Genomic DNA, 23595 nt, shown 5'->3' with positions numbered 1-23595 from the left:
AGATATTGTTTCTTAATCTATAAACAGACTAGCACAGTTACTCAACCAACCACACACACAAACAGAAAAAACAAACAAACAATATTTACATGGATTCCAAAGAAACCCAAATCCAATCCTCCCTTAGCCAAGAAGATGAAGCATGTCTCAAGGCCATGCTCTTATGCAGCTCTCATGTCCTTCATCTTGTCCTAAATGCAGCCATAGAGCTCGATCTGTTCGGCATCATGGCTGGAGCTGGCCCTGGCCCTGAGGCAAAAATGTCTCCATCCGATATTGCTTCCCTGCTTCCCATCGAAACCCCGAATGGTCCTTCTATGCTCGACCGGATGTTGCGTCTCTTCGCTTCATACTCCCTCCTCACTTGCTCCACATCCACTTCCCAAGATGGTAAGGTTGAGAGGCTCTACGGCCTCACACCTACCGCGAAGTTCTTCATTCGCGGTCGGGACAAAAACGAGTTAGCTTCCCTTTATCGGCTGCATTGCCACCCAACTACCCTGGAAGTATGGTACGCATGCATGAAATTTAGCTTTTTCTAGTTTTGTTTTGTACAACATGTAGTAGTATCTTAGATATGGAACTTTGGTATCAAATAATAACAACAGTAAAATCGATAGCAATTTTAGGCAATGGATTAAGCCCTTCTGTAATTAATGTTATTTAGACAACGTTTTTAATACAGGTTTCATATGAAGGACGTGATTCTTGAAGGTGGTAGTACTTTTGAGAAAGCCCACGGAATGTCTATATTCAAGTATATGGATTCTAATGAATCATTCAGAAACATTTTTCACAGCGCAATGGTTGCTCGTTCGACCATAATCATGGAAAAGGTATTGGAGATCTATAATGGTTTTCAGGGACTAACATCACTTGTTGACGTTGGTGGAGGAACTGGCCATTGTCTCCATATGATCATCTCCAAGTACCCTTCCATTTTGGCTACTAACTTGGAACTCCCTCATGCCATACAAAACGCCCCACCTTATCCTGGTATATAATTAATATATATAGATATATATATATATATATAATTACATTTTTATGTATTTTTTTAGTCCCCTTAATTTTAACAGAGAAGAGTGTTTGCAGGCATAAAGCATGTTGCAGGAGATATGTTTGAAAGCATTCCAAATTCTGATGCGATTATGATAAAGGTTAGTTTATAACTTAAATTTTATTATTTTTATACGAGTCTTTAGCCTAACACTCAAAACTGAAAAAGTGTAGTATTTTGTGTACGTATGTGTAATTTGGTCCTCGAATTCTTACAAATATCATATTTTGTTTTACTTGTTGGCCATCACACAAAAGAACACAAAAAGGTATGATTAAGTGACACATCCATCTATGTTGGCAACCATAAAAAAAATAAATAAATAATAATAATAATAATAAAAAGGAAGATTTAGTGGTGTGGTCACATCCCCACCCAGCGCCACATCGAGAATTTATTAGAACTATAGATGAAATGATAAGAAACCGAATCACGCTCTCAACACATTGAAGAGATAGAGATAAAACGATTGATTTTTACACTTAATTTTGCCGCCACCACCAGTAGTAGAAGTTGATATCATAAAGAAATGAATAGGATTAAAAAGGGTTGTTCTTCATGAAAAATGACTTTTTAACATATTGCAGGATGTACTTCACAACTGGGAGGATGTAGATTGCATCAAACTTCTTAGGAATTGCCATGAAGCCCTACCACAAGAGAATGGAAAAGTCATAATCATCGACATAATAATGCCGGAAACACCTGATTCAAGTATGGCGTCCAAGTATGCCTCCGAATTAGACAACATCATGTTGACACAACCTGGAGGGAGGGAAAGGAGCAGAAGAGAATTGCAGGCCTTGTGCGAGGAATCTGGATTTTCAAGATTCCGAATTGCGTGTTTTGCCTTGTCTGTATGGGCTGTTGTCGAGTTCTACAAGTGACTTTTAGTAATTTGAAAGTTAATTAAGTCCCTTAATCGGCCGGCCTCTACTATGTCTAGCTTTAGTTTATTTAGAGTATTTTTTTTTTGTCTGTTGTAGTTTTATATAATATTGCAGGACACGCTTATTATAACCTTTGAACGTGTAATATTCGTCTTTACAGATTACATGTTTGATTTTTGTGGAATAAAGAAATAGAACTCTCACCTTCAAAACAAAAAAAAAGTACTCACAGCTTATTCAAGAGACCAAATAATTAACCCAAAACAAAACTTAAGAAACTAGGAAAGGAGATACTCCAACAAAACGTATTGCATTCTTGAGGCTGATTCGAGTTTTACTACAATAAAAAACGATTTTTGTGGAATAAAGAAATAGAACTCTCACCTTCAAAACAAAAAAAATACTCAGCTTATTCAAGAGACCAAATAATTAACCCAAAACAAAACTTAAGAAACTAGGAAAGGAGATACTCCAACAAAACAAAACGTATTGCATTCTTGAAACCCCGTTCATTTTACTGATTCGAGTTTTACTATAATAAAAAACAGTCACATCTAACTTTTTTATTACAGTAAAAAATTCTCACATAAAATTATAACTCAACTCGAATTAAAAATTCAATTCAGCAAACTAAATTAAAAACTCGACTCAGCAACTAAATGGCCCTGAATATTGCTGTCAATCACTTCGACCTCTGAGTGATGAGTCTCAAACTTAACCCCTGATTTATCAGTTTGTTTCAGTTATATTTAGAAACAAAATAAAATATGGATGGTATACAGTTGACACTGTTATTTTATATTTCTGCGTCAATATCATGTACATATCCGTGCTTTATCAGCAAATGCTATTTTTTGTAAGAAATTCTATGCTATTTTTAATACCTAACCGAGGAAAATGACTAACTAAAACAAAACGTGTGATGCTGCGTCAATATCATGTACATATCCGTGCTTTATCAGCAAATGCTATTTTCTGTAAGAAATTCTATGCTATTTTTAATACCTAACCGAGGAAAATGACTAACTAAAACAAAACGTGTGATTAATAGAAAAGATAAAGAAGATCATCACTAGTGGTGATGTATATAACATTGCACATTTGGGACACGTGAACAACGCTATTTTATTCAAAGAAAATACTACCGTCACCATGACAAAAAAGTACGAAGTGAACCCCATGGTCAAATTTTATGGGGACACAATGAAAGAAGTAAAATTGGTTAGTACAAATACAAATAGTACTTGAACATTACACCAATAAAAAGCAGCCTCTTATAACAATAAAGATTAACATAGGAAGTACATTAATAGAATCGTCTAAGGCCTTCCATCAAGACATCAGTCTGTTCAGGCTTCCCAACAGATATCCGAACGTAACCCTTCAGCTCTTTCTTGTCGTAGTGACGGATCATCACTCCCATTTTTGCAAGGTCCTCCTGCATTTAAATGAAAACAACATTTAAAAATGACAGAACCTGGTACAAATCTGACGGTTTAAAATAAAACCCTACCGTTAGGTACTTTTTCATATCCTATCGTCAAAATCTCATTTAACAAAATGCACGAAATAATAAGTCGGGAAAATTAAATGATGTAAAAACAACTTAATTGAAGTAGAAATACACAAGGGTTCCAGCCAAGAAGGCCAATTTTCCATCAGTTAGCCCTTCTAATAAGAATATAACATATGAAACAGAAGAATATTCCAATGAAAATCATCGTCAAATTGTATGTGGTGTGCTTAGACTTGTCAGATATACTCGTACACAAATGAATAAGTCTATGAAGCACTCCATAGAGACAGAAATTGTTCTAGTGCCCATGTCAAAACAATCAATATCGGAACCAAAGATACTTCCATTTGTTTCACATAAAGCATGACTATTTGCGACCAGGACACGTAATTGTAAACCATAAAATATGAGGGATATTTAGACAATTTTGACAATCAGCACTGTATGTGTTTAAGAGAAACGTAAAATATTTCGATTCCAATTGCAATGTGTACAACTATTGTTGAAAACATAATGAGCATATACAAATGAAACTAATTTCAGTACAGCTTTTTCAATTTTATCCAACTAATATTATGGATGGGTTAGAACTGCAGACCTCAACATTGAATGTCAATATGACTATGATCACTTCTAGGTCTAAACGGTTTCCTGAAACGACGAAAAAACCTATGCTTTTTTACAAACTTTGCTTTCCCATATTTCTTTGCATCAGTGGGTGACAACTAATTTGACTACAACTAGATAAACGAAGCAGGGGAAGGTAACAAAACAAAAAAGTATTCATACACGCACATATCACTTTCTCTATTGCTGTGAGTATATCTGTCATGTGCACGTAGTAGTACTTTACTAGTTCAACAAGTAATTTGTATGTACGTTAATATGCACCTTTAGCTTTTTGGCATCCATTCCGGATTTAACAGCACACAGAATGAAATTAGAATGGCTCGGGTACGGTTCGAGAAACGGCACTCCTTTAAGAAGGTTGTAAAGCCTTTCCCGTTCTTGTAGCAAAGCTTCTTTCACATTCTGATAAAGGAGATAAGCAGCTCGCGTTAGCTATAATATTCAGCAGATATGAACTTATTCCAGAAAACCTAGACAATCATAATCCATAGGCATAAAAAAAATGAGATTAAAGAGACGTTTGGTTCATGTATTAGAATCATGAGATTAGAACCATTTTCGATTTACGTGTATTTTTTGCGAGAAAAAACACCGTAGCGAACCATGAACTATTATTCGAATCAGGGTACGAATCCCCTTACCAAACACACCAATTCTTTTATATCTTTTCACAAAAGAAATGACCTCTAAATATGTAGGATTCTGCAATGCTGCACAAGCAGAAACTTCAGCAGCAACAGACACATTATATGGCTGCTTTGCTCTCCAAAGATACTCGATGATGCTCAACGGAAACGCTCCATAACCCACACGAAGCCCAGCTAAGCCTGCACCATTTGTTTACCTTTAACCATTGCAAAAAGAGGGAAAAATGAAATGAAAACGTCCATTAAGAGATGTAACAAAACCAAACATCTTAAGACCAAAAGATAAAACTTTGATCTGAGAAGTGCGAAGTCAACCATGGACCATTTTTGATCTGGGGATTAAATATAGGAAGTTGAGTAATGAGTAACGAAAAAAATAAAAAATAAAAACTAGAAAACAGCAACACGTCCCTAATTAATGTCTAAAAAATGATGAGGAAACCCACAGACAGAATACCATACTTTGTGAATACTTTAATTTCAAAATCTGCATCATGATCGAACTCACTTATTCTTTATCACATTTCTTTCAACGTGAAAGTTTTTAGCTTCTCCTAAGCATTGCATTAGGTTATCACTAGTTGCCACAAAAGAAACTTATGCAAGATTGATGCAAAATACTTTTGAGATTCACTCAATATTTTTCAAGCATGGGCTAGAAGGGATGTCGATTTTTGTGGCATTTTGATGCTAAGATCTTAATTGTCCTAAATGCTTACGCTAATAAGAAATGGGCTCAATAATTTTATGGAGTACTAAACCAACACCCTTACTCCTTTGTAAGCCCAACCAAAACTCTAAGTAAAATGTGGGCCTTATCCAAGCAATAATAACCAATGAAATGGAATAAGTAATATAAAAAACAGAGAAAACTACATATAGGCCCTGCGATCCTGTTAGTTACCACGTTGAGGAAAAATGCGCACAAAGGAGACATGCCCAACAAACGCATAGCCAAGTAAACACTAATTCTACAAACAATATTGAACTTTTTTATTTATTAATATTTAAAGGAACTAAAAAAAACAACACATTTAACAAAGAGTAGCATTGAAGATACCAGCTCTTTTGCTGAATGTTCGAAGAACAATTAAGTTCTCATGCTTCTTCACCCATTTCATTCTAGATTCAATCGTGGAGAATTCAATATACGCTTCATCAAGGACCACCAGTATGGGAAGCTCAAGTATCTTCAAGAGAACTTCATCATTAATTATACTGTCATAGAAAGAATAGCACTATAATTATGCTAACTAAATTTTTAGGCCAGAAAGCAAAAGCATAAAGTCATAATATCCCGCATAAAAGAAAAATACATTCATACATGGACTTACTAAGTCAAACTAGTGCGTGAACAGGAGATGGTAGATATTGTTGAATATGTTCATGGAAAGAGTCCTCTTTTTATTTATTTATTTTTTTTATACAAGCTTGCTCCTCCCAGGATTCGAGCCTGGATCTCTCCCTTAAACCCACCCCACCCTTACCAACAAGGCTGGATCTCTCCCTTTATCCTTCCTACACAGACTACTGTAAATCGATGCTTATAATCATGCTGATATTTAGTTACCCATGCTCACAAGCTATTCTTGCCAAAGTCTTAAATTCACATCCAATATAAACACCATGTCAATATCTTGTTTGATAAGTGAATTTTCCACTCTTTTGTAGAATTAGAGCTCAGCTCTATACAGAACCATTCAATCAACCGTATCAAACAGTTTCTGGCATATATTAGAAACCTGAAATAAGAATTTAATGTAAAATAATGTACAAAAAAATACACATTACCTCCCATCTGGATTGTTAGGAGACGTTAGAAATATGCATTTGGGTTTTTCCCGTTCAACCGCATCTTTAATGAGTTCTAAATCCAGGCTAAAATCAGATTTCCTTGGAACTGTAGCAGAATATAAAACAAACATCAATACTGACGTAAATACATGGAGAATCTAAAATTGGAAATTTACAGGCTATGGTGCATCATAATCATTAAAAATTGGAAACCCTGTCTGTACCTTTGATAACAGCTGCACCATTAACTGCAGCGTCAAATTCATACATAGTGAAAGTCGGAGGGCAGTCCACAATCTTGTCGCCAGGATCAAGCACACATCTACAGCACTATATTTAATTAGAAAATTGAACAAAGACAACAAAAGTTAAGAACTATAAACAGCTTTATAATGCAGCAAACACAAACTGAAGGGCATCATATTTGAAAAACTCAGAAAATGTATCTTTTTTTTTTTTCACTCTAACCGCATGATCAAATCAATTAGTTCATCTGCACCGCATCCTGCAAGTATATATTCAGCTTCAAGGCCTGAATCCTCAGCAAGTGCAGCACGCAGTCGACGGCTTTCAGGATCAGGATAGATATAAGGAAATTTCAATGAACCTAAAGCTTCAAAAACCTACATAACCATCTAAAATTGCAATCAGGGGAATAACGGAGGTGCAGATTGTTCTATGACCAAATCATAAAAAAAGAAAACGAAGCAATAAAACTCCCAAAAAAAAAAATCATACAACCAAAATGTACTTTGGTTCATCATATTATAAAGAGAATAAGATAGAAAACGTGACTCACCTCTGGGGGAGGACCATAGGGATTTTCATTTGCGTCTAGTTTGATTATATCTTCTGGCTTCCTTCCAAGTCGCGATGATAAAACCTGTACAAAATCACTTGGATATCAGACTACCAATTACCAAAACAGGATTTACCCCTCAAGGAAAGTAATGGCACACACTAAATAAACAAGTGACAGATATCTAATTTCAACATTAAAAAAAAAAAAACACGGTAGTATCTTGCTACACATGAAAATATATGAAAGACAGCCTCCTCACTTACCACTTAATACATTACATGCTAACATTATCTCAAAAAGGAAATTAACTAACCAGAAGTTATTAGCAACAGAAATACTGCTTTACCAATCTCACCAAACCACACTCCAATATGATTCAGAGACATACAAGCCATTTCAAGTGTTGGAATAACTGTAACTCTGGAACTCTCAATTGCCTAGGGAGCAAGGATGGCAAGAATCAACTAGCCCAAAACCTAGGGAGCAAGGACGGCATGAATCAACTACCCCAAAACATCTAGAAAATTTTTTAATCTCGTCCCTTTACCCTTACAGTCCCAGTTCAATTCTAACTCACATTTGAGGGTCAGAGTACAATGACAAAACTTGCATGGAAAATGCTATGAAATTATGAATCAAGGTACAGACAAGTCATCTCTTCGCCCATAGACCAAATGCTTCCACAATAATATAGCTTCAAATGGCAAATACCAGTAATTGATAGAAACCCACATCACACAAAATGGAATCACATCAACATTTCAACAATATCCATAAATCCCGAGACGACGGTACACAGTAAACAGAGCTATTGAAATGACACTTTGCAAGTTATAAGCAAACTAACTTACATCAATTTCACACCCAAACAACAAAAACAATAATGGGGTTGCATTAGAGTACCTCAAAAGGCAAAATGGGCTGATAAGGAGACAACTTTCTCAAGTGGGTCCGAATGAAGGAGTCTCCAGTCAAACGTTCTTGGCCCTCGTTGACTTTCTGTTCGACGGGGACTGTGGAAGCCATGGCGACGACCCTTTTCTTGGTTCCTTCAAATGTGCAGCTCTGTAATGGTCTAAGACTGGTCATGGGTTTGATTAGACAAGGAGAAGAAGCACTGTATATATCAATCACACCCATTAACTTGTCTGCGCAGTTTCTGAGGAACTAAATGCACCAACAGAGATATAGAAATTGCGGGTATCGTCAAGCCTAGCAAACCCTACAAACCGCAAAGCCGCCACTGACAATAAAGGAATATAATATTGTCCGAGTCGCTAGTGCCTTGTCTTTTTTTCGAAAGTTTTACACCAATTTCACCAACAGAGATCTTCAACAAAAATTAAAAAAAATGAAAAAACCGAAGATGTCCTTCGTCTATCTCCCCTGCTCAGTTCCGACTTCCCAGACCTAACCTACCGCCGCCGCCCACTCTCACAAAGTCGATGCCGCCGGAGAATAGGAGAAGAGAGCTCGCTCTCGATTCTCGTGCTCCGCTCTCTCTTTTTCACCGTCGACGGCGTCGATCTACTCGGACTCGCGATGAAGCAGTCGCGACGCGTTCTTCTGGCGGCGGGCGTTCGTCGGCGACGGCGAGAGAGACAGGCCGAGCGAGAGAGAGCCAACGAAGAGAGAGAAAGCGCGGGAAGAGAAAGAGAGAGAGACAGAGGGACGCGCGACGCCGCCGGGAAAGGAGAGACAGATAAATCTAAAAGTAGGGTTTTGGTCGTGTAAATGGGGGTATTTTGAATAAAGCCAACGGTGCACCACCGGCAACGGTGCCCTTACCATCTCACGTGGACAATTGATGTGGAGGCTGATTTGTTTTCTTACGGGACCCACTGTTACTTTAAAAAATTAACTTCTCATTCACTTCGCGGATTTAAGTTTTCAATTCGAACTGATACGTGACATTTTTTAAAAAATTTTAATTGTAACAAAAAAAATTAGATATGATATTTTTTTAGAACTTTTAACTGTAAAAATTTAGAATTAAAAGCTTGAATCGGTGAAATTAAACAAAGCTTAATTAAATAAATGCATTGAAATTTGGAAACAAATTCTTTTAATTTAGAAGATATTTAATATAAAAATTCATGTCATAATTTAAATTATAATGTGTGATTCATTATAAATTTTTTTTATAAAAAATACACATAAATTAAAAATAATTTTAAATTTATAAACTAACTTAAATTCTAGTGAGCAGATTGTTTTAGGATTGTTTTTTTTGGAACTTTATGTAGGCACTATTTTAAGAACCTTTCGAATTTTTATCAGGCGGTGAGGATCATTAGTTATTTGTACTCCTCTGTAGGTGCAAACATGTAATTGGAGCTTTTTTTTTTTAATTTTCCTTGCTCCATCTAAAAAAAACATTGGCGTTGCGCGTCGTACAAACGCAAGCCTTTTTTTTCTTTTCGAAAAAGAGAGAAGTAATGATTTTAAGAAAAATAATGATTTTAAGAAAACGTTTAGTTCATAAATTAAAATTATGTGATTAAAATTATTTTTAATTTATATATATTTTTTATAAAAAAAATACTATAACAAATTATAAATTATAATTTAAATTCTCCAACTAAATATCCCTTACTATATTCTCTCTCTCAAGAATCAAGATTAGACGCGATAAGGTGAGGATGGGGATTAGTTTCCAGAATTTCTACTTCTACAGTCGCCGCCTCCGCTAGGCAGCGTGTGGAATGGCCGAGAGCGGACCTTTTTGGATATATAATCCAAGTCGAGAGTGGAGTTACGGGAACAGCCGTCTGATGGAAAACTACTTTCACGTTCAGTTCAGAGAGCACTTTTTTCGTTGAGAATTCCTCGTTCCCTTTCGTGTGAATTCCCCAGCGACGAATTAAAGCCACCGCCACCGCCGCCACCGATTATGCAAAAATAAACTTGTTCAAATTTCAAATAATCAACGATGAGTTAGTTGACAATAATTTGGCGTCTTCCACCCAAGTTTTCTTCTAAATCAACATGGGTGAGTCACGGGTTTGCATAAAATAAAATTAAAAAAAAAAAAAAAAAAAAAAGTCTACATGAGTGGGTGGAAAGACCCACGAATCACCGTCCTCCAAATGGAATTGAGGAATGCAGGGGCTAGTGGCATAAAGAAGAACATGACCAGAGGATAATTTTTGTTTGACCAGATACGGCAAGGGCTGGTGGCATGAAGAACATGACTGGAGGAGATCTTTTTTTTTAGCAGATTGGCTTGACCACTATTCTTTTGAGCTCCATTTTTGCATAACACTCTTTTTTCTGCATAAGCTTTTTTTTTTTGTGTTAAATTTTAATTTTTTTCAAGAATGTATATTAATTACGAGGTTAAAAAAAATAAAAATATTCTCAATATTCTTATACAGGCGGGAACACTATAAGAATTATAAGTCCTCATTTCATACCATTGGATTTGTGGTCAAATGGTATTTTTATAAGTCCTACCGGTAGCATGTCCTTCCGATGCCAAATGCCAATGGACTAGTCGAGACATCCGAGCCAACCAAGTACGGTGGTGTTGGATTCCGGCCGGCAGGACTAATCATTTTGTTGCAATTATTATTATTATTAGAATAATTTGCACATATGGTTTCCAAACTCTTTAGTAAGTGACAATTTGATCCCTAATTTTTTTTGAGTAAAACGATCCCCAACCTTTTTAAAAAGTGACAGTTTGGTCATTTTTGTCAAATTTCGTTAAATTTTTAACAAGACATGTCACGTAACCCATCGCGTGACTCATTTTTTCAGTAAAATGACTTAAATGCCCCATTAGAAAAGCATTCTTCTTCTTCTTTTTCCCCCAAATTTCATCTCCAAAAACACTTTCCTTCTTCAGTATCTCTCTCTCTCTCGACGTTGGGGTTGGCAGATTTGGGTGGGGTCGCTAGGACGATGCGACGGGCCTGGTCCTGCGGGTGGGGGTTGGAGCTGGTCGCCACGGAGCTGGCCGAGGTTGGGCGCGATGGACAAGGGGTTCGCCGGAGCTAGTTGCCACGAAGGTGGCCGGGGTTGGGCGCGATGGGGAAGGGGTTCGCTGGGGTCAATGTTGGGGTCGCCAAAGCTGGTCGCTACGTCGCTGGGGACACTGGGACAGAGCTGCGATAGGGCTGGGTAGTGATGGCGGGGTATCCGGGTACTAGCGGCGAGGGGGACAGGATTTGTGAGAGGAAGGAATGGGAAATCTTTTCAAAATTTTATAGGTAATTAATTTATTGCAATTGTTTTTGCAAATTTGTGCTGGCAATTTTTTGGTTTTGATTATTTGTTTGAAAAGTTTTTTTAGTTTTGATATGAAATTATTGATCTGCGAGAAAGTGAATGAAAAGTTGTTTATCTGTATGAGAAAGAGGAAAGATGGTGAAATTTGGAGATGAAAGAGAGATTTACAGCTTTGATTTGTTGGATTTGGAGATGAAATTTGGGGAAAAAAGAAGAAGAAGAAGACTTTACTAATAGGAGCATTTAAGTCATTTTATTGATAAAAAGGAGTAACGTGATGGGTTGCGACATGTTCTCTTAAAAATTTAACAGAAAAGACTAAATTGTTACCTTTTAAAGAGGTTGGGAGTCGTTTTGCTAAAAAAAAATTTAAAGACTACTTCGTTCACTTCGCGAATTTGAGTTTTCAATTCAAGCTGAGATGTGACATTTTCTGAGAGCTTTTTACTGTAGCAAAAAAAGTTAGATGTGATATTTTTTGAGCGTTTTTTACTGTAAAAACTTAAAACTGAAAACTCAAATCAGTGAAATGAACGAATCATATTGTCACTTATTAAAGAATTTAAGGATCATATGTGTAAATTACTCTTATTATTATTAGTTTTTTCACCAAACAGAAGATCTAAAAGGCTTTGGACTGGTGAAAAGAGCCCGTGGATTGAAAACGCCAGCGAGTTACGATCTGACCTAATACTTCGTGGGATTATAAGCCGAAATAGTGTCCCAGTGACTAAGCCAAGCAGAAGAGGATAAAAATCTGTCTAATATTTGTCTTCGCATATCTGTCATGGCGGTGCCCGTTTGTCCATGTATAAACACGTAGCCTTTTGCTTCAACAGCAATAAAATAACAACCGTATTCTTCCAATATATTTGAAAAATAGGTGCGAATATATTCTACTGATTTTGTCATTTTTTGCATTTGCAAAAGTATGCCTAATTAATGGTCCCCAAACTTGGAATATGTTGTAAAGGTTTCACTAATTAATCTTGTTTTAAAATAATAAAAAAAGAAGGGGGTATATTTGGCCTATATGATCTTTAAAATTAGAAAGGGGCAGATCAGTAGACCCAACACAAAAAAGGTTAGTAAATTGAATAGGATAGCTTTTATAATTATAACCTTGTCATCAAAGAGTTGACCATAATACAATATTAAAAAAAAAATTACAAGAATAATCATTATTTGTCATCATATTAAAACGTATTCTACCAGAATAAGAAAAATGTCAGCTAAAAAATATTCTGATAAAATATAAAAAAAATATTATATCAAAATATTAATGACAAAAATGAAAAATATAAAATTGATGGCAGAAATAAAAGTGTACTTTTTTTATGACATTCTTGTATATTTTCCTACAAAAATAACAATAAGGCCAGTTGTTTACAAAATTAATTACAAATATCTCATGATCTCTAGGGAAACTGGATCACAAAGGACGGCTAGTTTTGAGCTTCCTGTTATGATGATGGTGAGTAGGAGAGTGATTCTGAAGCAGGAAAAGTTTCTTCAATATCTTCAAAACGATAACCATGGAATGTGGCTTATTGTTCCTAGTTTTGGACAACTTCAAAGCCTGATCAACACGATCCAATTCTACCATTTGATGATGGTGATGATCACCAGAAAACATATCAGAATCCGCTCTTGAACTCCGACAACTCCACAGTTCTTCGTTGAAATCTTCCCACAGCGAGTCCATCTTTTCTTCCTGCAGATCCTCGTTTTCGCCCTCCTCGACGCCGTCTCTCTTCCGACCACGTCCTGTGCATGACAGGCTCCTTATTGGATTAAACCCGGCCAGTTTCTTTCCGACTTCGGTGCTCAGTTGCTCTTCTTCTTTTGACGTTATTTCTTGGCGATCATCGGCAGTACTACTCGAGGCAGTAGGAGAGCGCCACAGCGGCGGAGAGTCAATCGTGCTAGAAGGAATTTTTTCGGTTGGAAAGCTGAAATCTTCTGTTGTCATGGCTTTGATTGAACCCCGTGTTTTTTTTTTTTTTTTTTTTTTTTTTTTTTTTTTTTTTTTTTGTTGATTGATCTCATTACTTCATGTGGCACCTTTTGTGTAGAGGTTGAGTGTTAGTTGTTTTGGAAGTTTTAGTTGAACTGCTTTTGCAAATAAGTTATCATTTTTCTTTGTTCATCACGTGGACATAATTAGTCCACGCTCCTAATTATAAGTTATATTTGTTTTTTTTTTAACTATAACTTATATTTGTTTTTTAACTACTTTTTCTAAAACGATAAATTTGTTGAGAAATTTTATGGGAATTTTTAGATTAAGAATTACTAGAGTTTCTTTCACTTGTAGGTAGAGATAATAATAAATAGAGGGGACAAATGAAAGCGATTGAATATGTCGTGTATGGAAGTGAAAGAAGGGGACGGCTTATCTACCGGGAGAATGATAGGATTATGGGGGAAAATTTTCCTTCTTTGTTTCTTCCATAAATTAACCCCACTTGTGGGGTGTTTGACAATAGAGCCTTGATGATACCATGCGTTTGTATGTGATTAGGACATCTCATCCGGGAAGAATAATAGAATTAGTGTATTAATCTAGCAATTTTGCGAAAAAGTCTGAATGTCTAGTTTAATTGTTGTTTCTATTATTATTATTATGTCGTTTGTTATAGTTGGTATTCTATTATCGTTTTTGTATGTGAGCTGATATAAGAAGAATAATATAATTAGTATATCGGTCTAGTAATTTTACGAAAAGTCTTAATGTCTAGTTTAATTGTTGTGTTTTTTACTATTATGTTGTTTGACATAGTTGGTATTCTGTTATCGTTTTTGTATGTGAGCTATAAATAGCCACATTACTAATTCTAAAAGAAGATTTTTGAATACTAGACTTATGTTTTCTCTCTAATTTGGAGGTTTTCCCCATGTATAGTTGTTTTTAGGTAGATTCAGAAATCTTCCATCTAGATTAAGCTGGTAAAATTCGTTTTCCTTCATTCCGCTGCATAACATCGCAAAAAAACTTGTCTTTTTTTCCTCATATTTGCATTTACAACCTTAACATCTCGAGTCAATATTACTATCAAACGAAGCATAAGACCAGCTTCCTAATACGAGAGAACATCAGTGTTAATAACTTATAAAAGTTTTTCTTTCTTTTTGTTTGTTTTGGATAGATGAAAGGAATTCTTATAGAATTCTTCTCTAGGAAGTGATCTAATATGCAGTGACTAAAGGAATTCTTTTTGTTTGATTTAAATTTTTTGTAAAAAGAAAAATACTATAGCAAAATTGTGATTTGGTATGAATGCGCATGTACTAAACAACCCCTTAAATCTATAACTTTGAAATCCACTATTTTTTTTTTTGATAGAATTACTGAGTTACTGCTTGGTGGAAGGTCTTTAAGAGTTAATGAATGTCTTACTTAGCTCAAAAATAAACTAGTTTGGTACCAAACCTTTGATGAATTCTCTCTTTGGAGTAGTTGCTCAAAAGCAAGAAAAGTGGGTCAAAAGGTGGAGAATGAATGTTCATTCAATTTTGGTTAATTAAAGGTTTTAAAAAAAAATTGATGAATTTGCATTTCTTACGTGTGTTGCATGTGTTATATTCCATCTAAAAAATAGTGCATTTCTAAGTTTAAAAGGTGAATCTGGAGATGTATTAGAGATTATGTGACATAATAAATACATTTCAAAATTTAAGAGGCATGCTGACACAAATAATACAATTTAATTATAAATTTGAACTTATTATATAAAATATAAAATTTTTAAAATAAGAAAACTTAAAAAAAACGAAAATGGCAAAATGTTTATTAAATTCACACAAAAAAATCCCATAAAACACACACACACAAGCTGAGGTCTCCTCAACACATGATCAAAACCATAAATAAGCATGCCAATTGTGTATTAACTTGAAATTTAACATAACTAGTTGTATTTTGTATTATGTGCAAAATGTTCTCTTCAGTACTATTAAAACTCATTAAGGTAAGAATATTTGACACTTAACATAACTACTTGTGTAAAATCTTCAGTTATTAAGTGACATGATTGTAATTATATGAGTTAAATTTCAAAAGTCCTCCACCAATTTTAGTATAAGGGATCAAATCTGTCAAAAAGTAAAAATTCAGATGTTAATTTGTCAAAATTAAATTTTCATTGGACCAAGGCACTATGGGCTTGTTCTTTTGATATTTTTGAGTTATATAACTTGAGTGTAGATTTTGAGTGAGTTTGAGTTATAACTTGAGTTGAAGTTGTAACTTGAGTTTGTGTTTGATTGTGTACATTTGAGTTATGGTTTGAGATAAGAATCTTTTTTTGAGTTTGTGTTTGAGAAAGTCAAAACTTGAATTTGTTTTTAGATAGTATTTTAATAAAAACTCAATGCTAATGAAAAATTTTAATAGGGTATATAGGTATAATTTTATTCGTCTTTTCGTTGTCAACGTATAGAAAAAAAAATCATCTCAATCAGAATTAAAACGAAAAAGTTATAGCATTTTTAAGAATAGAAAAAATACTGTTCATTAACTTGAGTTCGAGTTTCTGAACTCGAGTTGAAGGGAAAGCTTGAACTCAAGTTTTAGTTCCAAACTCGAGTTCAAACTCGAGTTCAAACTTAAAAGAACATGAATTCGAATAAAGTTATAACTCGAGTTATTTTTTTTTGAGTTTTTAACTCAAAAATCACCTTACCGAACAAGGCCTATAATGCTCAATGTTCAGGAGCTAACAACACTAAGGGTTTGTTTGGCAGGAATTTTTTTTTAATCACTGGAAGAAGAGAAACAAACGCTATGATTTTTCAATAAGTGTATGGAATATAAAAACATAATGAGTTAAAACAATTTTTAAATTTTCTAATAAGTAATAAAAGTGTTGAAATGAGATAAATAATAAAAATGTTGGAATGAAATTTATAATACCTTAGTGAAATTTTGGTATAAGTTTTAAAGTCTATTATAAAGTGCTATTTTAGAAGCCTCATTTTATATAGCTTTAACTAGAAGTTTTTTTTTTTAAAAAAAAGAAGAAACACTTCTAAAAGACTGTTGAAGGCAGAAGTTAAAAACAGCTTTTCGAAAACAAACACTAGTAACCTTAATTTGAAAAAAGTTAAAGGCCTCGTTCGTTTCGCTTATTCGAGTTTATAATTCAAGTTTTGCTACAGTAAAAAATTCTCACAAATAATCACATCTAACTTTTTTACTACAGTAAAAAGCTCTCACATACAATCACATCTCAACTCGAATTCTAAACTCGAATCTGCGAAACGAACGAGGCCTAGAGTTTATTGTATTGATGGATCCTAAACTTTCATTATTTGACAATTTAAACTACGAACTTCCAATTTTAACAATAACACCCTAAATTATAACATTTATTGCAATAATGGAAAGGATGTAATCACTAGACAAAAGTTGCTCAAGATTTTTATACGACCGGACAATCGTGTTCGTTATTGATTTAGATTGTGTTGTCAATGATTGCAGAGTTTCCTAGATGTTAAAATTTAAGGCTCGTTCATTTCGTAATTCTTATAGTATTAAATTTAAATGTTATTTTTTTAATATAATTGTCATGTTTAAAATTGTTCTTATTTTTATTTTTTACGTTTTATGAGAATGAAAAAATGAAAATAATTTTAAAACGACGTTTAACACATTTAATTATAAAAAATAGAAATGAAAATAATTTTTTAATTTAGTATAAAATGAGAGAGAAATGAAAAACTACTTTTAGTCGTTTTTCATTTTTTGTCTGCATTTTCTCCTCTCTCGAGCAGAGAAAGACATGAATAAGTTTTTTATACTGAAAACAATCTCTTAATAAAATTACCAAATACATTTTTAAAAATGATTTCTGTCTTAAATTGAAAACATTTTCATTTTTATTTTTATATAAAAATAAGCATTTAAAATTAGCAAATGCATTTTAAAATGAGTTCTAAACGCACCCAATATTTTTCTCTTATATACACAACTCAAACTCAAGTAGTTGCAATATGTAAATAAATGAAAAATTAAGGGTGCATACATGCAATTTACCAAGAAAACAAAAACTCAAATCGAAGTGACCGAAGGCTACTGATCTTTCGCGGCATCCCGTCACCGAAACCAACCACAGCCGCCTTTTGCTGAAGCCATCCCAAGTTTTGGAGATCCTGCCATGGCGGCGGCAAGCTCTCCGTCGCCGAATTGAACGGAAACATTGCTGCCAGGTTTGTCTTTATGGGATAGAATCAGAATTCCGCCGATTGGTATGAGTTTTAAGGATCTTTGTTTGTTGTTTTGTTTCTTGGATTTGTTTTTGTTGCCTATTTGTTGGTCTCTCTCTCTCTCTCTCATCAAAGAAATTTAGCTCCCATATTGCTGAGATTCTGACACTATTTCGTTCTTGAATTTTGTTTGAGCCCTAATCCCCATATTTTGCTCAATTTCTGCATCTTTTTGGCGAAATTATTTTTTCTTTGGACCCCATTTCGTTTTACAACCCCTTGCTTTCTATGTCGATCTTTCAGCCCCTTTAATTTTTGTAAATATTGTTTTGAATTTGATGCTCTTAAAAGAGCCCTAGTTTTGTTCCCGTCTGTTTTTTTTTTTTTTTTTGGTGTATTTTATTTTATTTTTTTCAAGAACATAACTTCATGCCCTAGTTTATGAAACTCTTTCTTTTATACTAAAATTTTTTTACTAAAAAGCTGGGAACTTTACAGTCAAGTTGCTAGTTTTATTTTGAATTGGTGATTAATGCGTTTGGTGAATTTAGTGCCCAAAGCGAAATCAAAACAAAAGATAATGTGTTGATATTTTATCTTGTGATTGACGGGAAACAGAGAAATGAACTTAATTTGTTTGTGTTTGCTAAGTTATTGGTTACTTCCATTTATTTCCATTGGCATTTATTTCAGGCGTTGGAGGATAATTTCCTCCCACCTTTCTCAAGTTTGTTACTTTTCAACATCGAAACCAGACGTTCCAAGGCTTAACCGTTAATCTCCATGGGTTTTGCTTCTTCTTCACGAAATCAACAATGAGATCCTCGATCACTTCTTCACCAATCTCTCCATTGCTGCGCCGCTCTTTCTTACACCCTCGCTATCTATGCCATGAATTCACAATTCCTGATAAGTCCGTCATCTCTGAATCGCCAGTTTCTGAGAATGCAAGCCCAAGCCTAGCCACCAAGTCACTTGACGAATTCACTTCAGAGTCGAACTCTGCAGAGAAACCCACCTCTGAAGTCGATCCCAATCGAAACCTATGTTCACTCAGCACAGATTTGACTCAAGCCCATGTCATAAACACTCTCCTAAGCCACAAGAACGACCCCTATTCAGCTCTCAAGTACTTCAAGTGGGCTGAGAGAATGAGAGGCTTCATTAGAGGCGTGGATAGTTTCTCTGTTTTGCTTCACATTTTGATGGGTTCTCAGGAGACTCATGGCAGTGCTCAAAGTTTGCTTAGCCTGTATGTTTCTGGTGATTCCGGTCCCTCAGCAAATGTCTTTGTTGATCACTTGTTCGACTGTGCAAAAAGGTTTGAGTTTGAACCTGATTCTCGGATTTTTAATTATTTGTTGAATAGTTACATTAGAGCTAATAGAATAAGAGATGCTGTTCATTGTTTTAATAAGATGGTGGAGCATGATATATTACCCTGGGTTCCGTTTATGAACATTCTTTTAACGGCCTTGATCAGAAGAAATATGTCAAGGGAAGCTCTAGATTTGCATCATAAGATGGTTTTGAGGGGTGTTTTTGGCGATCGTGTGACTGTGCCTGTGTTGATGAGGGCTTGTTTGAAGAAAGAGAGGGAAGAGGAGGCGGAGAAATACTTTAGAGAGGCGACGGTTAGAGGTATAGAACTTGATGCTGCGGCTTATAGTTTTCTTATTCAAGCATTTTGTAAGAAACCAAATTGTAAAGTAGCTTCTGAGTTGCTAAAGGAGATGAGAGATATGAGTTGGGTCCCTTCCGAGGGTACTTTTACTAGTGTTGTCACGGCTTGTGTGAAGCAAGGGAATATGGTTGAAGCCTTGAAGGTCAAGGATCAAATGGTGAGTTGTGGGAAACCATTGAATGTGGTTGTTCTGACAAGTTTGATGAAGGGTTATTGTGTGCAAGGCTATTTGAGTAGTGCTTTGAATTTATTATATAAGATGAATGAGTATGGGGTCTCCCCAAACAAGATTACATATGCAGTCCTGATAGAATGGTTTTCCAAGAATGGAGACATGGAAAAAGCATTTGAGCTCTACAACCGGATGAAAATCACAAATATACAGCCTGATGCCTATGTCATGAATTGGTTGTTACATGGATTGTTGAAATTTCAAAAATTTGAAGATGCTTCAAAGTTATTTAACGAGGCAGTTGAGTGTGGTGTTGCTAATACTTTCCTGTACAATACTCTTTTGAATTCGCTTTGTAATGAGGGTAAAGTAAATGAAGCTTGTGCTTTATGGGACAATATGATCAGTAAGGATGTGGTGCCTAACGTAGTGTCTTATAGTAGTATGATACTTTGCCACTGCAGAAAAGGGGCTTTGGATATGGCACATAATCTCTTTACGGAGATGCTTGAGAGGAGTGTAAAACCAGATGTGTTCACATATTCCATCCTGATAGATGGGTGCTTTAAAAAAGGTGACGTTAAACGTGCCTTTAATGTCTATGAACAAATGATGGCTGTAAATATAGCCCCCACAGATTACACATATAACACTATCATTAATGGGTTGTGCAGAGTTGGTCGCGCATCTGAAGCAAGGGACGAGTTGAAAAAATATGTTAAGAAGGGTTTTATTCCCGTCTGCTTGACTTATAATAGTATTATAAACGGGTTTACCAAGAAGGGTGATACTAATTCTGCACTGGAAGTTTACAGAGAAATGTGTGAAGGTGGGGTTTCTCCTAATGTTGTCACTTATACCAGCTTGATTGAGGGCTTTTTGAAAAGCAAAAATATGGCTCTTGCTCTGAAAATGAGGAATGAGATGAAAGATAAGGGCATTAAGTTAGATGTTACTGCATATGGTGCCCTGATTGATGGGTTTTGCAAAGGGCGTGACATAGTAACTGCTTATGAACTTTTCTCTGAGCTCCTTGAAGTTGGTTCATCTCCAAATACGACCATTTACACCAGCATGATTTGTGGCTTCCGGACTTTAGGTAATATGGAAGCCGCTCTTCGCTTGCATAAGAGAATGTTAGATGAAGGGATTCCCTGTGATTTGATAACATACACTGCACTAGTTGACGGATTGCTGAAAGAGGGAAAATTACACATTGCATCAGATCTTTACTTAGAAATGCTTTCCAAGGGTATTGTGCCTGATATCGTCACATATACAGCTCTAATAAAAGGCCTTTGTAACAAAGGACAGCTGGGAGCTGCACGCAAGGTCTTGGAAGATATGGATGGAAAGGGTGTGGCCCCTAATGTTCTTATCTATAATGTCTTGATTGCAGGACACTCTAAGGAGGGGAATTTGCAAGAAGCATTTAGGTTGCATGATGAGATGCTCGATAGAGGTCTTGTACCCGATGACACGACTTATGATATTCTTTTGAACAGAAAGGTGAAAGGAATGTTTAAACTTCCTGGATTTTCACGTGCTTAGGATAATTCGTTTTGAGAAGTTTGAAGGTTTTCTTTTGTTCCAAAAGAAGGAATTGTTGAATATGACGTTCAGGTTGCATTTGTTATGAGGGTTCAAATGAGGGTGGTTTTGATTTTAGAACCATAACTAGGATTCATGGTTTGAACTTGGGGTCCAAACCATGGTTCTGAAACCAGAATCAAAATCAGGGGTTTGAACCATCCAAAATCAAAGGAGAGGGGGGGTTGTGGTTTTATTTTTTGGGGTGGTTATGGTTTAAAACATCACATCAGGATTCAAACCTTGAACCAGAACCAACCAAACACTGATTTTCAAAACCATTTTTTACTTTTTGCAAACAAACAAAGGTTTGAACTAGAATCATGATTCCGGTTCTAGAACCCTTATACCAAACGCAACCTCAATGTTTTCATCGTCATTCGTCAAAGGCTTGACCTCATTTTTTTTAAGGTACTCGTGACTTTTCTATCTTCAAGTTTAGCACTTTGATTAGGCTTAACGTTATATACTACTAGGATAACATTTCTTGTTTTTTGTACCAGGCTAAGCATCTATATCACTCTCTGGCTGACTGGAGCGGAAAGGAAAACAGGAGGATGAATTACAGAATGGGTAAGCATTTATCTGGTGTTTCACAATGAAAGATTCATATCACTAAATCAGCTCAAACTTGTTACATACCGAAAGCCCTTGATAAAGAAGTTTCTATATTTTAGTTATTTGTGAAAAAAAGAAAAAGAAAGAAAAGATTCAGATTACTTTATATACCGGAAACAACAGATAAAAAGAGAAAGAGAAGGGAGATGACAACTTTTTGTGGTGTGATTGACATTGGCAGTGAATCAATGGGGGAAGATGACGTCTGAACCTCATGGATGAGAGAAACGGAGGGGTGGATAAACAATTAGTTCTTGCACTTTGTAAGAATTTCTTGTGCCATGATAAATTGACAATGGTATGCAATGCAATTAAGCAAAGTCCTATCTAGTCCTACTGCCCTTTTCGCCATTAATATCAACTCAAGTTTTGCTTGTATTCTAGCTGGTAGATTTAACTTAGATCAGAACAAATTATATGTCAGCGATCTTTTGAATCTTGCAATCACTATTTTTGAACCAATTAAGGTATTACAACTTTTCTTACTATATCGTAACCTTTGGAGTATGCTTAACATGGTTCGTTGATCCAGGCCATTCTGAAGCTTTTTCCAACACTCATGAAATAACCTTTGGAGTATGCTTAACATGGTTCGTTGATCCAGGCCATTCTGAAGCTTTTTCCAACACTCATGAAATGAAGGCGAGAATAGTTTGGACAACTTCTCTAACATGTGCTTTGTTTAACAACTACAAAATGCCAGTGACAATGCTAAAATATGACTATTGTTAGCTGGGGCCTATTAGTTAAGTTCATAAGTTATACACCTCCATGACAATTTGCACCAATGTAACCATGCTAATGTAACGAATTGCCCTGACTTTTGACTTGCCCTTAATGAAGAGAATGAGAGAGATTTGGTCCCAGAAATAGTGCGATATAATCTACAATACGATACAACATAATACGAATACGAAAGGAGGGTTTGCCAGACAGCATGCTCAAGTTGAGAAACTCAACTTCAACTCTATGAAAATTAGAATAACTGCTGTACTTACTCTCTTTATGCGTTTTGGCAATGCAGATAAAGAAAAAGGAGACCAAGTGGGAAGCCTGGAATACCCTTTTATGGGTCCAAGGGAGAGAAGCAACAAGCATCTGAATGGAATATCTGAACCAAAGGAATAAGTATTCAGAGAACCTTCCTTGGAATAAGGGCAGTTATCCATGATTCACAAATGTTCTTAAATATGATTTCCACTATTTGATTGCTCTGCAATGTACATTTTGTTGGCTAATTTTAAGACTAGAAACTGAAGAGAACGGGATTCGGAATTCTTGGGAAATATTGGGTGGTGATATTCATGTTTACGTTTTGTGCGCATCCCGTGATTTTCATTTCTATCTTCATCCGCTTCGTCGCCAGCATCCCACTGGAAATTCGCATACGCGGCAATAACACAACTGTATTCAAACACAAGCATTATAAATACTACAAAGAAAACAAAACCATATACTCCCAAACAACAGAAGAAAGCAGTAACAAATATGGAGAGAACAATAATTGAAGAGAAAGAGTCTTACCATAGAACAAGAAAATCCAACCAAAATCAAGCAGAAAATCCCCAACAAATAAAATAATCTTTTAGGTACTTACTCTGGTGATTATGAAACTCAGTTCATGACCCCACTTAGGTTTAACATCAAACATACTTCATCTAACGTGATCGGGGAAAAAAAAAAAAAAACACAAATAGAAAAATTGTTGGTTATGATAAACCCCTAAAAGCTCTTAGAAAATTCTGGTGAAAA

At 35.4% G+C, this 23595-nt stretch overlaps 3 protein-coding genes across 6 annotated transcripts; 2 read left to right on the top strand and 1 right to left on the bottom strand.

The window, feature by feature from the left end:
• The first annotated feature begins 89 nt into the window (after nucleotides 1–89).
• Nucleotides 90–1947, top strand: LOC21399503 (caffeic acid 3-O-methyltransferase). The gene is made up of 4 exons (XM_010096572.1): nucleotides 90–511; nucleotides 686–996; nucleotides 1096–1160; nucleotides 1648–1947. Exons 1-4 carry the CDS (start codon nucleotides 90–92, stop codon nucleotides 1945–1947), a joined length of 1098 nt encoding a protein of 365 aa, XP_010094874.1.
• A 1109-nt stretch (nucleotides 1948–3056) lies between these two features.
• LOC21399502 (histidinol-phosphate aminotransferase, chloroplastic) lies at nucleotides 3057–9103 on the bottom strand. The gene is made up of 9 exons (XM_024164584.1): nucleotides 8243–9103; nucleotides 7337–7420; nucleotides 7006–7160; nucleotides 6762–6859; nucleotides 6535–6643; nucleotides 5804–5961; nucleotides 4781–4923; nucleotides 4358–4498; nucleotides 3057–3388 (listed from the first exon to the last, which is right to left on the bottom strand). The coding sequence occupies exons 1-9, from the start codon at nucleotides 8477–8479 to the stop codon at nucleotides 3257–3259; spliced, it is 1257 nt and encodes a 418-aa protein (XP_024020352.1). The 5' UTR covers nucleotides 8480–9103; the 3' UTR covers nucleotides 3057–3256.
• An 8648-nt stretch (nucleotides 9104–17751) lies between these two features.
• LOC21399499 (pentatricopeptide repeat-containing protein At3g54980, mitochondrial) lies at nucleotides 17752–23160 on the top strand. Of its 4 annotated transcripts, XR_002902084.1 has the most exons (6): nucleotides 17752–17782; nucleotides 18473–21144; nucleotides 21729–21798; nucleotides 22025–22141; nucleotides 22376–22788; nucleotides 22868–23160. XR_002902084.1 is itself a non-coding variant. In XM_024164582.1 (4 exons), the coding sequence occupies exons 2-4, from the start codon at nucleotides 18595–18597 to the stop codon at nucleotides 22063–22065; spliced, it is 2661 nt and encodes an 886-aa protein (XP_024020350.1). In that variant the 5' UTR covers nucleotides 17752–17782; nucleotides 18473–18594; the 3' UTR covers nucleotides 22066–23160. The 4 variants fall into 4 exon arrangements, 1 of the variants encoding a protein (XP_024020350.1); XR_002902083.1 differs by having other exon boundaries at nucleotides 22376–23160; XM_024164582.1 differs by having other exon boundaries at nucleotides 22025–23160.
• Nucleotides 23161–23595: the final 435 nt, after the last annotated feature.

This window comes from Morus notabilis, unplaced genomic scaffold, assembly GCF_000414095.1.
Source record: "Morus notabilis unplaced genomic scaffold, ASM41409v2 Scaffold315, whole genome shotgun sequence".
NCBI classification, from domain to species: domain Eukaryota; kingdom Viridiplantae; phylum Streptophyta; class Magnoliopsida; order Rosales; family Moraceae; genus Morus; species Morus notabilis.
This window is presented reverse-complemented; position numbering and strand designations above follow the sequence as displayed.

Bases quoted from the DNA above. Each gene is read 5' to 3' on its own strand.
- LOC21399503 (XM_010096572.1), top strand. From the start codon at position 90: ATGGATTCCAAAGAAACCCAAATCCAATCCTCCCTTAGCCAAGAAGAT. The intron at 512-685 runs GTACGCATGCAT...TTTTTAATACAG, and splicing joins CCAACTACCCTGGAAGTATG to GTTTCATATGAAGGACGTGA. The intron at 997-1,095 runs GTATATAATTAA...GAGTGTTTGCAG, and splicing joins AAACGCCCCACCTTATCCTG to GCATAAAGCATGTTGCAGGA.
- LOC21399502 (XM_024164584.1), bottom strand. From the start codon at position 8,479: ATGGGTGTGATTGATATATACAGTGCTTCTTCTCCTTGTCTAATCAAA. The intron at 7,421-8,242 runs GTACTCTAATGC...GATTTTGTACAG, and splicing joins AGCCCATTTTGCCTTTTGAG to GTTTTATCATCGCGACTTGG. The intron at 4,924-5,803 runs GTATCTTCAATG...CAAATGGTGCAG, and splicing joins AACATTCAGCAAAAGAGCTG to GCTTAGCTGGGCTTCGTGTG.
- LOC21399499 (XM_024164582.1), top strand. From the start codon at position 18,595: ATGAGATCCTCGATCACTTCTTCACCAATCTCTCCATTGCTGCGCCGC. The intron at 21,145-21,728 runs GTGAAAGGAATG...TTTTTGTACCAG, and splicing joins ATATTCTTTTGAACAGAAAG to GCTAAGCATCTATATCACTC. The intron at 21,799-22,024 runs GTAAGCATTTAT...TGACATTGGCAG, and splicing joins GAGGATGAATTACAGAATGG to TGAATCAATGGGGGAAGATG.